Here is a 17,500-nt window from a genome sequence, read left to right as displayed (position 1 = left end):
AATGGGAAAACCATACACTAAACTACATTTTTCTGTGTTGAAGTCCAATAGGATAATTTCAGCAACCTGTAATGTAGTGCACCGTGCTAAAAGATGTCTTCTTTTTGCGTTAAGTTTACTAATGTTTACTTCTAGTTAGAGCCGTGAGTATACACCCTTTTAATAAGTCTAATATATGCCGTTTTCCGCTAATGACGTCGAACTCTTGTTTTCAAATTTTATTTAGAAATGTACAAAGGCCTAAAACTTTTCCGATTTCTTTTCTTGTTTGAAGCCTTTGTACATTTCTGAATAAATTTTAAAAGCATGAGTTTGACGTCATTAGCGGAAAACGGCATATATTAGACTTATTAAAAGGGTGTATAGCTAATCCCAGATTAATCAAGGAGTTTTTTTCGCTACTCCCAAATGCTGTTCAACGCTGATATTCGGCAAAACTTTACGCTAGAGGAAATCAATCTTGGAAAACAAAAATAAGCATGAATACATGAAACAAAAGTTTACGCTAATCCTGGATTAAGTTAACCGGCTTTCCAACAACCGGGCCCAGGTCAGTGTACGTGTAGCAAATTCTTTTGTAGTTCAGTAAACTCTTTTTTAGACAGAGCCGATTTCCCGCCAAATATTTTTTCCAACCTATTCACTTAAAATATTATTTCTCGCTAAGTGTTGCGTGTTGCATGTTTTTTTTTTGTCCAAATGAAAGCTGAAAGCTGAAAATATAGATTTTTATCGATCTTTCAGTTTATATATTCTGTAAATTCGTTAGATCTCCAAATAAACCTGATAAAGGCTGGTATTGGCCAGCAGAAATATCGTTAAAAAATACATTTTCGCGTTGTATTATCAGTCGTGCAGTAGTCTACTTGACTTTCATAGATATTTTTTAGCCGGCAATTTTGACTGATCACAATCTTCTCTGATCCAACGCTGTGCAAGACTAATCTTATCGTCCACGGTTTTTGCAAAGGTTTTAAAAACCTCAACTTCACAGGCGCATTGTCAAACTTGATATGCATGTGCTACCCATAATGCTCTACATCTCTGTATAAGCTTACCGAGAGGAAAAATGGCCTTTTACGACAATAAACGATAATTGAAATCAATCCTGCAGCAAAAAAACCCAGCACCAAAAATTATTTGTCTTCGCAACAGCATAGGGGGAATCATTGTGTGCCTTATTTGACGTAGATTACCGCTGTCAAGTTTGAACAGCACCCATCCGACATTTTCAGAGATATTCTCAATTTTGTAATTTATCACAGTCATCGTAAAGCTAGTGACGTCATCAATTTTTGAACAAAAGCTTGAATATCTCTGGAACGAGAGAATGCATTTCGGACTAAAAAACGCTATTCCAGGGACACCTAACGAAGATTGTTTCCAAAATGCATAATTATAGGGAACAAACTTACTAGAAAACTCTAATAAAACATTATTTTGGCACTCTTCGCTGTTCAGTGCAGCTGCTGACGAAAGACTTCTGGGAGGGTTTCAACTGCAGATTGCAGGTTACAGGTTACTGTTTCACCATAACTGAAACAATCCAAACCTTTACTAATGCTAACATTAGGCCTAAACACTATGCTTCAGATAATGGTTAAGCCTCGTTAGCATTTTTGCGAAAGTTTGAGTCAAGTTGTTTCAGTTATGGTAAAACAATGACCTGCAACCTGCAACTTGCATTTTACACCCTCCGGACGAAAACATTTGTTTGTGACTTTTGTAGCACTGTTTCTAAACCATTTAAATAATTGTAGCTGCAATATGAAAGTAACAAACCAGCTTAGAGAGCGTAGAAAGTAATGACCCAGTTACAGTAGCAATAAATCCTCGAGCATCATTAAATGCACCGGAAGGCGCATCGATAGCACCGAAGAGGTGCTCGCTATTCCGCCGCTCTAAGAGAGAAAAAACATCTGACATCCATGGTAAGAAAATTGCCAATCAACGAAGGAAAAGAATAAGCAGAGATGAAGCGTTAAAACCACTAATGTGAGTATATCGCATCGTCTGGAAAAGTACCCGGGACAACGCTTTGCCGTAGTAGAAGGGAATATTTTGGTATTTTTCTTCTATGGTCACCTTTTAAACAATTGAGGGCTACTTTGCTTTGATAAAACTGAGAATATTTATGAATACCTGCTAGGAAATAATTAAAAATTATGAGCAACTTTCGAGCACTATTTCTAAATTTGAAGCACTCTTTCAAAAATTCACTTTTTTTTACCACTTTTTAGGAATTTTTCCAGCGCGATCGGGACATGCCTGTGGGTTGGGGGGAGGGGGGTGCACAGAAGTTACAGCGACGATGTCTTTATGGTATGGACTGACACATGCAGTAGACGACCTATACAATCTTCACCCTACCAATTCACCTCTTCTCACTCCTCTACATTTATCCCATTCTTAGACGTTTCTCTCAACGACGGCGTACTTACCACAGATCTCTACGCCAAAGCCACAGGAAAACACCAGTACCTTTCACGATCTCCATCCCATTCCTTACACACCAAACGTGCTATTCCATTCAGTCTGGCACTTCGTTTACGACGCATATGTTTTCAATCATACTACGTTCTAATCAACTTATGCAATATCCCAACAAACATGGCTATAATCTCTCTTTCCTCAAACAAGAAATACGATGTGTTCACGCTATACAACGCGATACAGCTCTTAAGCCTACAGTAGCGCCAATTCCACTAACACGTCGAGTAACGTCATTCTTGCTGTCATCTGTGACCCTGCCCTTGGTTTTTTACATCTATCATAAAAAAGCACTTTCACGTTCTCGCTTCTTCCAAACGATGTACCGAAATATTCACATTACCACCCCTTCTTGCTTTCAGACGTTCTAACAAACTCCGCGACATACTTGGCAAATTCTTATTACCTACCAATCCACAAACAAGAGAGACAAGGCAAAGTCCACACAACATCGACTGTAACTCATAAAATCTTATTTAAATGATACACTGTAGATGCTGCAACAGCGACAATACATAGTAGAGACAAAACGGAGACTTAAACTTTCAACGAAGACCGACGTCCCGTTGACAGACCCACTTCGTCTTTAAGACAAACAACTGTTTGTGAACATTTCACCAGAAATAACCACACAACTCACGACATGGAACTTCTCCCATTGGAACTCATCCACTCGTCTCGTGACTCCATACGCCAAGCCCAAGAAGCGTTTCTAATCGGCAGGGGCCAAACAAATACTTGAACCCAAAGGTATAAACAAAAGACAAGAACTGTAAATAATATTTATCTGTAGCCCTATACACATATCTATATATATATACATTTATCTGTAATCTTATACCTAGTTTACTTATGGGTTACAAAAAATTGTAACGGCAAATCATTTAACTCCCTGAAGACGTCAGGCCGTGCCTAACGAAACATCGGTAAATCAAAAAATATATTCTCTCAGCCGTACAACCAGCCTTGCAGTATTATTTTGTTTTAAATCTACAGAAGTGAGGCTGGGGGTGATGGTGTACCTTAGTGACTCGCCATCATTCTGCTCGGACGGCTCTCGTGGACACAACACATGACATAATTATATCAATTAAAAAATTCTGAGACATCTAATTTAGTTTAATGCTCACAGTGGTGGAAGCAGAGGTGCTCTTGATTGTCAGTGCAGCATATGTTGTCATCAGCAGACAAAAACTGAACATGATGCGATTGATCAAACGTGAATAGGAACCTGTGTATTACAGAGACATAGTTAATGGTGCTGCATTCTGTCATGTTGTATCAGGGCTACCATTACTTCAATAATAACATGGATGACAAATTACCCTTTAATTTTAGCCGCGAGATTTCAGCGTTAATTTATAATTTCATATGTGAAATTACATTGTTGTCATGGCAACTACAGTGCCAAAATGGCGTCTTATGACGTAATTTGTCATCCATGATAATAACAATGAGCTAATGAAATGGTATACTTGTGAAATTAGGGAAAAATTTGTCCAAAATGAAATAATTTCACTCGAAACCATTTGATTACCCATACTAATCCTCTTGTTGCTAAGATCGCTGCTAACTGCCTAAATTTAGTTCTAATCATGGCCACATCAGTGTTGTGTCATGGCCACATCGCTCGTCACCGAGCAACTAGTTTTCCAAACCATTATTCGTCTATTGAATATTTGTAACAAGTGACCCCAAAACCCTCGGTGTTTCTAAGGTTACTAGCAAAAAGGGATTCGAATGATCAGAGATATCCGTGCACACAAGAACCATCTCCGTGGGATGGGCTAGTTCCGCATAAAGAGGCAAGATCTAGTATAATTTTGAACGCTGTCTTGAATGATAGCTGATGTGAAAGATGCGGAGCTTACAATGAGTAAATTTAGACCACATATCGAGTTACATAAAGTCACTAGAAAACCAGGAGGCTCTCCCAGCTTTTCAATCCCTAAAATTGTCTATGTTTCCGAAGATATTTCTTCATTGGTCCTCGTTCCCCCCAGTTCAAATAAGCCATGTTCACTTGTTCCCAAAAACCCTTGGGAGGGCCTCATCAGCTGTGCTGTCGAAAGCTAATGAAAAATCCAACGGGTTCGTAGTTCGCCACGAGAAGCGTTCTCTTCCTGGAAGCGCTTCTCTGGCGCTTTTATGCAGGCTACAATCCGGAGCAACCTTCTTGAAGTTAAGCTATCGCCGCTATAATAGTGCTACATTACTATACTAAGTGGGATACCGAAATAGGATATCACCACTCCTTGATCTCGAGCAAACGAAGTCTACTGGCTTTAGAAGTTAATTCGCATCATTTAAGACTTTGAAGAAACAAATGCTCCCTGTTTGTTTTTTAGAAAACAGTAAACGTACGAGATAATGTTTACATTTGAACCCAGTTTGTTTCAGCTATCGTGATCTTTTCAAGCTATGGCCGTTTTTGCCTGTTGTCAAACCAGTTATTCTTTTGTTTAATCTTGATTGACGTCTTATTACGTAACTTATTTTCCGCAACAGTTGAGTCACGTAGAGGAGAAACTGCGCTTAAAATGCGCTAACCAGAAGAATGCGAAGAAAAAGCCAACCATTAAAGAAGGAAAAATCAACTGCAACCTGTGACGGTCCAATGAAATTAGAGGTTAGTGCTGTGTGGTACCTAGGGGTGGAGGTCAGGACGCAGCCATTACAACGGCTCTCGTGATTGGTTCAGAAAACAATGGACAAAAATATATCATGTATATTTGTTGTGCACATACAGAGGAAAAATGGCGCCTAATCCTAAACGCAACAGAGTTTCGTGCACTGCTCAAGTCCAAAACCTACCAAATTAGTTTAAAATCTTGACCCAAGTTTCTAAATTTTCTGTGAGTGGATGTCCAGATTTCCCTTCTTTTGCACGTTTAACTTGCAAATTAACGATAGCGTCGTCTTTCAAATACCTACCTACAATTTGTCATGTTTGTTTTTTTTTACAGTGCGAACAATGACCGTGGTATGTGGGAGATTAATATCGAGAACTAAAGTTTAGGTTAACGTCATTGCTAGGGCCGTTTAACTTCGAGAATTGAAAGAGCGTCCTTTAATCGGGGAAACGGGGAAAAGAGGGGTATGGAAAGCAAGAGCCGGAGAAGTAAAAATCTGGGGATCTAGGATTAACACCAGGTGAGTTTGAAATGAAGAGCATTTATGGCCGTTTTTGCCTGTTGTCAAACCAGTTATTCTTTAGTTTAATCTTGATTGACGTCTTATTACGTAACTCATTTTCCGCAACAGTTGAGTCACGTAGAGGAGAAACTGCGCTTAAAATGCGCTAACCAGGAGAATGCGAAGAAAAAGCCAACCATTAAAGATGGCCTGAAAGTTAAGACTCGCGACAGAAGTAAAATATACCAGCGCATTGTATGTCCGTTTTCACTCATAATAATGCTGTTCGCTAGTTCGATGCTAATATTTCTAGCCCTTAGATCGAATAGTCAGTCGATCAGTCAACTCAGCAAGCAAGCAAGCAAGCCAGCAAGCCAGCGAATAAATTGTCCAATCAACAGGCAAATTAATAAATAAAAAATTACATAAGCTACATGGAGTGCGCATGCAAATATAAAATCAGTGAAAAGTTTAAAAAAGAAAGCCTAAGGAACCGTGTAGCATAAAGGAAGGACGAACTTACAATCAAACGGCATTCGCTACCTTTCCTCAGCAGTTGCAAGTCCCTTTAACTCTAGCTTCACAAACAGTATACGAAAAATGCGCAGGGTGGCAGCTATTACAACGGCTCTCGTGATTGGTTGAGGAAACAATAAGAAAAAAAAATCAACTGCAACCTGTGACGGTCCAATGAAATTAGAGGTTAGTGCTGTGTGGTACCTAGGGGCTGAAGGTCAGGACGCAGCCATTACAACGGCTCTCGTGATTGGTTCAGAAAACAATGGACAAAAATATATCATGGATATTTGTTGTGCACATACAGAGGAAAAATGGCGCCTAATCCTAAACGCAACAGAGTTTCATGCACCGCTCAAGCCCAAAACCTACCTAATTAATTTAAAATCTTGACCCGAGTTTCTAAATTTTCTGTGAGTGGATGTCCAGATTTCCCTTCTTTTGCACGTTTAACTTGCAAATTAACGATAGCGTCGTCTTTCAAATACCTACCTACAATTTGTGATGTTTGTTTTTTTTACAGTGCGAGCAATGACCGTGGTATGTGTGACTCCGGATTAATATCGAGAACTAAAGTTTAGGTTAACGTCATTGCTAGGGCCGTTTAACTTCGAAAATTGAAAGAGCGTCCTTTAATCGGGGAAACGGGGAAAAGAGGGGTATGGAAAGCAAGGGCCGGAGATGTAAACATCTGGGGATCTAGGATTAACCCCAGGTGAGTTTGAAATGAAGAGCACTTTTTTAAAAGTTTGGTGGAGGTACTATTTTTGGTATCCGCCTCGAGATTTTTCTCCAAATAAAAAAGAGAAACAAGCAAACAAACAGGTAACCTGCAAATTTCTCCTGTTATAAGAGGGATAGCAAAATAGGATACCATCACTTCATGATCTCGAGCAAACGAAGTCTCAGTACTGGCTTAAGAAATTTGAAGTTAATTCGCATTCTTTAATTCTTTTGTAGTGACAAATGCTCCCTGTTTGTTTTTTGGAAAACAGTAAACGTACGAGGAAATGTTTGCATTTAAACCCAGCTGTTGTCGTCTTGTCAAGCTTAAGCTTATCTACAAATATTGATGAACATCGGGAATAAACAGGATTTCTGACTTTCTGAGTTGCCGTAAGCAGGGAGTGCAACTACACTGAGTGGGTCAAGATTGATTCTCAGAGTGGCGTGATGTCCCGGCAGGGGCTCCCCAAGGTTCTAAATTGGGTCCTTGGCTCTTCATGTTATGATTAATGACCTCGACATCCCAGGTTTTGAATTGCGGAAGTACTTCGATGATTCTACTATCTCAGAAACAATAATCAAGGTCAAGTGAGCAATATCCAGACCGCTGCCGACATCTTTGCCTCGCGTGCTACCTCGGACAAGTTCCAATTGAACGAGACGAAGTGCAAAGAAATGAGGATTTGTTTTAGTACAAACGGGACACCCGATCTCAACCCTACTGTTGTTCATGATAAGCAAATTGATGTTGTTTTACACCCTAAGATTCTGAGTGTAAATATTTCGACTGATCTAAAAATGGAACCATCATATTGCGGAAATTGTTAAGAAAGCTATGAAACGCCTGTTTTGTCTAGCTCAATTAAAGCGCGCAGGTTTAGGCCCTATAATGAATTAGTATAGTTCTATCGGACCTGTATCCGCCCAATCACGGAATACGCATGCCCAGTTTTTCATGACGGTCTACCTGTGTATCTTTCTCGCGAGCTAGAGGCAGTGCAAAAGAGGGCACTGCGTATCATTTTCCCATGTTTTCTGTATGACGAAGCGCTTGTTAAGACAAGTCATGTAACTCTGTCAAACCGAAGGCAAGCTCTAACGGAAAAACTGTTCAAGAAAATCCTAGAAAACAAAGACAGCAAGCTCAGGAATTTACTGCCCCACAAAATGTCAAGTATTATAATCTCAGAAAGGCACCCCAGTTCAATCCGGTTTTCAAGACAGACATATTTCGAAATAGTTTTATAGTTTTATAGTTTACCGTAGTTTATTGAATATAACTCTTTGCAACCCAAGGGTTGAATTACGTCATATTTACAGAATAAAAGGTTAAATATATAAAATATATACATATAAAGAAAACATCTGAAATCACTACATAATAACTAAGAACTAACATTAAATGGATCTTGAAGTAATTAGTTACTAAGAGAGCATAATTCTTAAAAGGGATTAAAAAATGAAAACCTTAACACTTGGTTTTCATGTCGTATATTTTTTAATCCCTTTTAAGAATTATGCTCTCTTAGTAACTAATTACTTCAAGATCCATTTAATGTTAGTTCTTAGTTATTATGTAGTGATTTCACTTGTTTTCTTTAGATGTATATATTATATTTATTTAATCTTTTATTCTGTAAATATGACGTAATTCAACCCTTGCATTTATCTATCTCAATAGAACACAGATTTATAAACAGCATGGTTCACTAATCAAATGGGCGTTGCTGCCTATTATCAGACCAGTTATTGTTCTGTTTAATCTTGATGGACGTTTGATTGCGTAACTCATTTTACCGTAACAATTGAGTCACGTAGAAGAGAAACTTAGTTGCGAAAATGTGCTAACCAGGAGACATCGACGAAAAAGCCAACCGGTAAAGAAGGCCTGAAAGTTAGGACTCGCGACAGAAGTATACCAGCGCATTGTTATCTCCGTTTTCGTCAAAAATAATAATGCTGTTCGCTAATTCGTTGCTTATATTTCGTGATCCAGCAAGCCAGCAAGCCAGTGAATGAATAAATCATCCAATCAACACACAAATTAATAAATGAAAAGTTACTTTCGTGTTTGTTGTCTTTGACACAGAGCTAACCAGCTTCATCATGGAAACAACTAGGGGTGATGATATTTGATATGAAGATTAATCGCATCTACAGACTTGTTTGAATCGAAAAGTAGGGAAAAATGACCGCGCCCAAGGCAATTCGTAGTGCAATGTTACAATTATATTACGTATGATTTAACTCATTGCTTGAAGGCAACTACCGTAAAAAATTGCTCAACGTAGTATTTTAGTGAGTTACATGGAGTACGCATGCAAATATAAGTTCAGAGAAAAGTCTAAAACAGAAAGATTGAGGAACTGGGCAAGTTATCAGGATGTATAAAGGAAGGACGAACTTACTATCAAATGGCATGAGCTACCTTTCCACAGCAGTTGCAAGTCCCTTTAAGTAAAAGTGCAGGGTTGCAGCTATTACAACGGATCTCGTGATTGGTTCAGAAAACAATAAGCAAGAAAAATATCGCTGCAACCTATGACGGTCCAATGAAATTACAGTTTATAAAGAGCTGCGTGGTACCTGGGGGTTGGGGGTCAGGACGCATCCATTACAACGGCTCTCGTGATTGGTTCAGAAAAAGTGGCGTATCTCATCAATCAATCAATCAATCAATCAATCAATCAATCAATTAATCACTGAAGTCTTTAATATAATTACAGAAATATCTTCCCGCACTCCAAGCGTGCAAGATTACAAAGTATGCCCTAAAAGATCCAGAAAGACAAAAATTCAAAAAGCTATGATGATATAATAAAGTTAGATAAACGCCTATTCATGAGAATTGACCAAAGCTGGCTTAAAATGTTCGGTTCGAAAATGCGGAACTGAGGTATAATCATGACCACAGTCAAGTAGCATCCTTCCTCAGTCCCCGCGTGCATTGCAAGCATGTAAGCAGTGACCGGGATCTTTAATTTACTCTCTCTCACAATAATTAATCTCTCTAGAACACACAGAATAGGTGCGGTCACACTAGACGTCTTTACTTTAAACAGCCAAGTTTTGAGTTAAGACTTAAAATTCGATAGAGGTGCGCATGCACAAGTTCGTAGTTCTGAAAGGAAGGCTGATACCACTGGATAAGCAACTGCAAAAGATTGACCGGCATAAGTCGGTTGAATCGAGGTACATGAAGTAGATTGTAACCAGATGATCTTAAATTCCTGACATGTTCGTCAGGCCTTATGAGTTCCGTGATGTAAGAAGATCAAGCAGTGAATCCTTAGTACAAGGAGGTGATGCAATGTGTTGATTTGGGTCTATTCTGCGAGAGCCATACAGACTGACACGAAGGACATTAAAGGTTATGCTGTTATAATTTCAGGGATAACAGCGAGTGCATAGTTTCTTGTGCACTGAAATCTCTTTGTCTAAGTGTTCTCATTGCTATTTTATTTTCATAGATTTTTTTGCACTTGAGTTATTAACTGTAATTTTCAATTACCCCAATGTCAAACGTTTCAGCAAGCATTGGCGATTTAGGCTCACCGTTTTGCAGCAAAGCAAGCATATTGATCAATCAGCTTAATTGTTGCAATTTTGCTCTCTATCCTTGCAGCTGAATTCCTCATTCTCTCTTGTTGGTGGTTATTTAGCCTAGCATCATTTTGTTGTGTAACTATTGTGGCTTTGAATTGGCCGCCGCAACTTTCCATCACTCCTATAAACAGGTTCAAAAACTAATTTTGTGTGTGGGCGTGTAGTAAGCAGCAATTGAGTTTCACAAGAGTGATTATATATTTCTAAAACCATGTTCATTGGAATAAAGGATGTTATTATGTTCCTGGTGGTGCATCAGATACTCCGATAAATGACATGCTTGATCACTTTACATAGCGCTGAAGTTAAAGATACTGGTCTATAAGGATTAGGATCTTGCTTAGAGCCTTTCTTAAAGATAGATACAATATTCGCTTTACACAAATCCGAAGGTAATCTATTTGAAAACAGAAAGATGATATGACTTCAGCAATCTCAGATGCTACCTCCTTTCAACCTTTCAACCTTAAGTCCTGAATCAGTTCTTAGTCACGTGGAGGAACACCAATCTGGTCTTGCCGGCCTCTTGGCCTTTAGGCAAGACCAGAACTTCTATGGGTTATCACTTGGGTCAATATTCAGAGTTGAGGATATGAAGTTGTGTTGCGCCATAGGTAATTTCGCCTTTTGGAAGTGGCGGTATTTCTATTTACTTAATGGATCATTTGATTTCTTTTAATTGTTATATAATATCTTGTTCTTTCTTAAAAGTTTTTTCAAATCTATTCAGTAATCCATGGGGTATCCTAACATGTACCCAGTTCTTTTTTAAGTACTCTTTTGGACACAATTTCCATCAGGCCAACTTTAAAAACTGCAAATTATCCTATACAGAATGCTCAAAAGGGTTTCTATCAAAGAAGGCTTTACTAGTAAGTTCCACAGCATCCATTCTCGCTTTATTAGAGTCAGTTTTGGTGAATTTGTAAAAGGATCTTGGCTTCTTCTTATTCAATTTAACGGACAGATTTAAGTCAAAGGATAATGCTAAATGGTCAGTTCTGCCTTCTGTACTACGGATATAAGGATTATTACATAAACACCAATGAAATATCAAGTAACACACGTGAAAAGATCACTGTTTCTATGGTTACATATTAAAATCACGCCTTTCGATGCGCTTTGGGAAATAATTTAGTATTTCATTGGTGTTTATACACTTTTTCAAAACTCGAAAAGAATTTCGTATCTCCGGCCACGTAATATCCTCTATTTAAATCAGGATAACTAGTTAATGCAAGGTCCAATAGTCACTTTTCCGCTAGTTGGAAATGACAACAGTTGTGACAACGCCATATGTTTTCAACAATGTCCAGCATCTTTTGTTTCAGAGATACGCTATAATGTGGATTCGATTTTAATCCAAATGGCTTCCACATCACTATGAAGCTTTGATTCGTGGGTTGCAAGAATGTTATTATGGACAGCAATGAAAACACCTCCGCCAGCATTGTCAATTATTCTGTCTTTACGAAAGATCTCATAATTACTCGGGAAAACTTCACCTTTAGATTCACATCCTAAAACAATATGAGGTTTCTCAGAGTCGATAAGAGCTTTAAGAAGCTAGACCACTCTCATGTTGACTTCTGATTCTGTTACAATTTAAACTAGTCGACTTAAGTTTTGTAAAATCATTTTAAGCGACGAGAATTAAGAAAGCGTTTCTAAATATGTATTTGCTCTAGAATTGGTTTGTGGTAATAAAACAGTTGCTTAGAGCTGGAACTAAACCACTGATGTAGGAATTTCCATGAAGGAACGTTGTTTTCAGTTCAGCACAAAAGGTGATAGGTCGCTTACTCGTTCCTCAGATAATATGGGGGAATGACAAATGGAATCCTGCTTTAATGAATCTCTTTCAATTTATTACACTCCACATCAGTGAAGATTAATTTACCCAGAGTACAACCACCCTGAGGATAGACAACGCTAGGTAACCATGCCAGTGGAACTTTAACTGAAAATTTTCACAAACACCTCTTTCTGCAGCGAGTTCACTGAATTGAAGTAATTTCGAATTATGTTTTAAATTCCGTTTCAAGCTGATCGTTACATTTGGTCTGCTCTTCCATCTACATTGCAAACAAAACCCATAGACGAGTCTTAAAACATTAACAGCCTTTTTCAGCCGACAAAGTGCTTTATTGACCTTTTTTTCTTGATACTTACAGGCAATTCTAACATCCGCGATTAACGTGAAGTAAAGTGTAGCACTACGATAAAAAGCTTTTATGCCTCTGTTTGATCTTGCTAAGAGACCCACTTATTAAAATCTAATTTAAAAAACAGACAATGAAAAAGTCGGCTTCTGCAGAAGGCTGAATTTCGATCGCTGCTGTCAATACGTCAAATTAGGAACGCGCCAAAGTAACTGTGAAAGGGGTTTATGTGGCCTCTCACGGTGCCGTGGATGTTGGTAGCTAACAAGGTGATGACGTCATCAGCGTTAAGTTGGAACACTCCTCCCGCATACAAAGCACCATGTAACCCTGAACGGTAAGGTGCAGGTGGCTGTAACATGGTGATGATATTGTTGTTGACACGAAGGTAAATTCGTCCGGTGTGGTGATAGTAGAATTGAGCATAAACGTAGTACCGGCCTGGAGTGGGTACAGCCAGCTTTCCCCCTGGTAAGTCATTCCACCTGCGATGAGGCTGTTTGGCGCACTGACAGACCAGTCTTGGATCACTATAAGGGAATTTCGAAGCACACTAAGATGTTTTATTTTTATACAAAAATCGGCAATTCTCCAATAAATTAGAAGAAGAAGGAAAAGAAGAAGAAGAAAAAGGAAGAATTCTAGTGCGCAAATTACCATGGTTGTTGCCAAAGGTGGCGTCTCCTTTCTTGGCCTCAATGTGAGCAGATGGCTATCAAGTGGCCAAAATGTAAATATGAGTGAGGAGAACTTTACAATATGATATTACATATCAGGCTATGAGTTGTAGTTTGGTTTGTTTAGTTCAAAAGTAAATATGAGTATTGATTATAGTTGTATGATTTTTTAATATTGATTTAAGAGCTAAGGTTTGCCGTTTAAGATCTTATTACCGAGAAGCTCTATTGTTGCGAATAGTTGTTAACGTTGTAAATAAATTTGTTTCAGTTCACGAAATCGCAAAAATGAAGTGATTTGAGTTCCAAAATCTACGCAAATCAATAAATTTAAATGCTGCTAGCTACTGATTCTTTTTATCGTTAAATTATCCTGTTTTCAAAATTTCACGTCATAAAATTTCCAACTTTCATGTGTTCTAAACCCTGTCTGGGGTTTTAGAAGCAAGGATACACACTCAAGTGAAGGAAAGTTGGGCCCTAGGGATCCCCACGCTGATAAGTCACCTCATTAATCTGTTGTGTTGCCAGCGTGGTAGCCTTCATTGTGTAATTAGCATGCCCGACCAGTAATCAGGGAGGCGTGGGTTCGAGTCCCGCTCAGGGCAAAAACCAATTTTTCGGATGGGTGTGTCGAAAGGTAAAAATGCACGGTATGTGTTCCTTTCTCCTGTATATAGTCTATACCTTTCATTTGCCTCGAAATTTCTAACTTCATTATTATTATTATTATTATTATTACTGATTTCCAGTCAATTTAGAGGGGGTCAGTAAGGGGGGTCAGAAAGGGGTCAGTTGACCGGGGGTCAGTGTTTTGTCGTAGCCCCTAAATAATCAAGATAGGACAAGATAATGAAAATTTCTCTTGCCTTTGCAGGGCCTACACAGTTACCAACATTAATGTTGATCGGTATCCCTGGGTTTGCACATGTTCCCTGCAAGCATAGGAACATGTAAAAAATCATATAATATGATCAGACTCCGACGTAAATCGTAACTTACATCCCTGCTGCACCAATTAAAGTAGCGAATGCTTCATACAACACAAAACTCCAGCCGCTTTTCATTATATCGAAAATTAAATCGAATATCAGAGACGGTTTACACTCAGCTGAAACGTTGCTTCAGTAAGGTGTTCTTGATATTTTAACGCTTATGTTTTGAAAAACCGAGCAAAAATGTCGCAGCTGATCATTACAAAATTCAGTATCGATTGGAATTGTTTTTTTAATGGTCTTTACTGCTTCCTTATACAATCATGCACTCATCAGGGGCATGATCTATTTTAGGTTTGTTCGCCCTAAGGTTGTCGAAATTCAAAAAAAAAAAATCTTATTTGCTTTCCTCCCAACCCAGGCATTAAAAAAAAAACTGATGTAGAGCAGAGCATTGAAGACAAAAACGAACTTCATCTGTAATCGCGCCATCATAACACTCTCGAAGTAAAAGAATACTGAAAGAACACATGAGGTATCCATGCAATTATTGCAATTTATTGTTTATAAATATCAAGTAGAAACAAGAACAGCCTTTCTATATCCGTTTGCCTGGAACACAATGCCGCAAATTTCGACATGCTTATTATAATAGAGACATAGTAAGAGTTTTGAATTTTCTGTTTCATTTGATACTTTTACCAAGCCTCGGTCAACCTCTGTCTGATATTTTCAACAAGGTTGCTATTCAAATTGGACGAAATATAAAGTCTACGTAACGGCTGGATGTTTCGTAAACTCTGCCCCGTTTACTGGGGATAACACTTTAACGAACGATACTCAGTCAATAAACTCGAACGAGCTTAACTATTTTATTCTTCCTGCGTATTCACTCAGTTACAACGGGTGTGTAAAGAGCTACTCTCAAAACTCTAAGCAAAGTTCCAATTAATATACCGCATTCTCTGACATTGTGATTGGCCGAGCACTTAAGGGTATTCAAGGTGATTATCTTGAGACCACATGTCAATCATAATTTCTTAACTAAAAAGATATATTGTCTCTTAATGATACAGTGGCTGTCACACACTAAACACAAAGTCTCCGACACACTCCCCCATGCAGCATTGCGTGCTAGGGTGCATCCATTTAGGAGACTGAAACGATTCTAAACTAAAATTGAAGTTCACTATAGATCAGTTCAGGGTTCTGCTTAACAGGGAATAATAATTCGATCATTGTTCATCATCAAGGTCCTGGACGTTGGTGCGTTTGGATTTAAATCTGCTATGCACATTTCTACGCCCATGTCACGGACCTGGTCGCAGCTCAGCTCAATGGGGTACAGGTGTTGAACAGGTCTCTCCAGGATGCCATTTCCCGTCTTGACTTGCACGGCCCGGATGATGCCGTCTTTGCCAGGGTAGACTTCATTTTCTATCGCCAACCGGGGCCAGCTTCCTCGATTATTATTTTCTTTCTTCACAGTTACAGCATTTCCTGCTTTTGGTCGAAATTTAGTCGCCTTGTGTGTAAGGTTGTGTCACCCCCTCAAAGCTGTTAAGTATTCTCTCTGCCAACGTCTCCAGAGATTGTCCTTGCAGTTTCTGAGGAATTTAGCACGTTTGCGTAGGTCCGGCTCTTATATTCACCAAGTTTCTTCTTGTGGCAACTGAATTGTTCACTGGAACAGAAATGTTGATGGCGTAAGTGTAGGTAGCTCTTCGTCGTCTTCTACCTAACTTATGGGCTTCGATTGATTTGTGCCCAGCAGCACGTCGCTTAGTTCAGTCCAAGTCAATACACCTCCCCCAATTAATTTGTACATGGCAGACTTGACGACTCCAATCAATCGTTCAAATTGGCCTCCCCACCAAGGGGCTCGGCACAGGTTGAATTTCCACGTGATATCGTAGACTTCAAGGAGACCATGAAGGCGCTCATCTGCCCGCAACTGGCGTAGCCATTTGTTGGTCTTGATAAAAGCTCCCCCATTGCCACGTCGAGCGATGAGGCGTTTGAGACCAGTAATGAAATGGTTTGTCTCTAGGGTAGACATTACTTCCAGGTAATAATAATGATAATAATAATAATAATAATAATAATAATAATAATAATAATAATAATAATAATAATAATAATAATAATAATTTATACAGCGCAAATTCAACTATGCAGTTTTCAAAGGCGCCTTACAATAAAAGAACAATATATTTTATAGTATATAAAATATAACAATGTACAGTAAAAATTACACGAATGAATAACATCTAGTCTATGAATTACAGTACTATATCAGAAAAAGCCTTTTTAAAAGGATGAGTCTTCAAATTACGTTTAAAAACTTTGAAACTTAAAATCGGAAGAAAATTTAGATTAGTTGCTTTGTTTTAGATGTCCCAGTGGGCAATTTGCGTTTCAGTATGGCGATTTTTGTACCATGTGATCACTATCCTGCAAAGGGTCCATTAGGAACTGTACCTTGGATTGCTTTATGAGTGATTATAATAATCTTATAATCTATTCTAAACGTTACAGGTAGCCAGGGTAATTGTATAATATTGGTGTGATATGCCAGTACCGTGGTGCTAGATATAGGACTCTTGCAGCTGCGTTTTGAACACGCTGCAGTTTAGTAGGAGCGCAGTAGGGTAATCCGTGTAAAAGTGAATTACAATAGTCCAATCAACTTGTGATGAAAGGGTGCATTAATTTTTCGGCAGATTCTATGTTTAAATATTTTCTGACGCGTCTAATATTGTGTAGATGAAAAAAAAAAAGGCACTCCTACAAGCTTTTATGTTATGTTGAAACGATTCTAAACTAAAATTGAAGTTCACTATAGATCAGTTCAGGGTTCTGCTTAACAGGGAATAATAATTCGATCGATCATTGCTCATCATCAGCAAGGTCCTTGATGCTGTAATGTACAATGAATAGACCGTACCCTTATGACAGGGGCACCCAACGACCAATTTGTTGTAAAATGTATTATTATACCCCAGTTAATAAAAATAAATGTTATTAAGGCATTTTCAGGTGTTTTTCAGTGTCGCTGGGAAAACATAATCTGTTCCTTTTTCCCAGCAAGACACACAAGAAATTTCCCAGCCAGCTAGATAAAATTGGTTGGTTTCCCAGCCAGCTGATCAAATTTATTTCCCCACCCAGGAATTCCGCGCGCTTTCAAATCCCTCGATCCAAAACGACCGAACAAAAGCGACAAAACCGGGACAAAACAGGTTTTTTTTCC

The 17,500-nt window shown here is 38.6% G+C and overlaps 1 protein-coding gene and 1 long non-coding RNA gene across 4 annotated transcripts in view; one reads left to right on the top strand and one right to left on the bottom strand.

The window, feature by feature from the left end:
- LOC138025114 (tumor necrosis factor-like) overlaps positions 1 to 17,500 on the bottom strand; it is a 32,274-nt gene that overhangs the window by 7,725 nt on the left and 7,049 nt on the right. The window contains exons 1-2 of one of the 3 annotated variants that reach the window (XM_068872366.1): positions 6,169 to 6,347; positions 3,621 to 3,721 (exon numbers count right to left, since the gene is read on the bottom strand). The exons of 1 other annotated variant lie outside the window; for it this stretch is intronic. In XM_068872366.1, the coding sequence (XP_068728467.1) occupies positions 3,621 to 3,692 (72 nt within the window). In that variant the 5' untranslated portion in view covers positions 3,693 to 3,721; positions 6,169 to 6,347. Of the gene's footprint in view, positions 1 to 3,620; positions 3,722 to 6,148; positions 6,348 to 17,500 lie in introns of those variants that run through there. One more of the 3 variants, XM_068872365.1, reaches the window with a different exon arrangement.
- LOC138025151 (uncharacterized) lies at positions 5,155 to 8,212 on the top strand. The gene is made up of 4 exons (XR_011127147.1): positions 5,155 to 5,345; positions 5,457 to 5,643; positions 6,665 to 6,856; positions 7,102 to 8,212. It is a non-coding gene; the product is annotated as an uncharacterized lncRNA (long non-coding RNA).

Source organism: Montipora capricornis, chromosome 2, assembly GCF_036669925.1.
Source record: "Montipora capricornis isolate CH-2021 chromosome 2, ASM3666992v2, whole genome shotgun sequence".
NCBI lineage: Eukaryota > Metazoa > Cnidaria > Anthozoa > Scleractinia > Acroporidae > Montipora > Montipora capricornis.
Note: the sequence above shows the minus strand (reverse complement) of the source record. Positions and strands in the feature narration are given on the sequence as shown.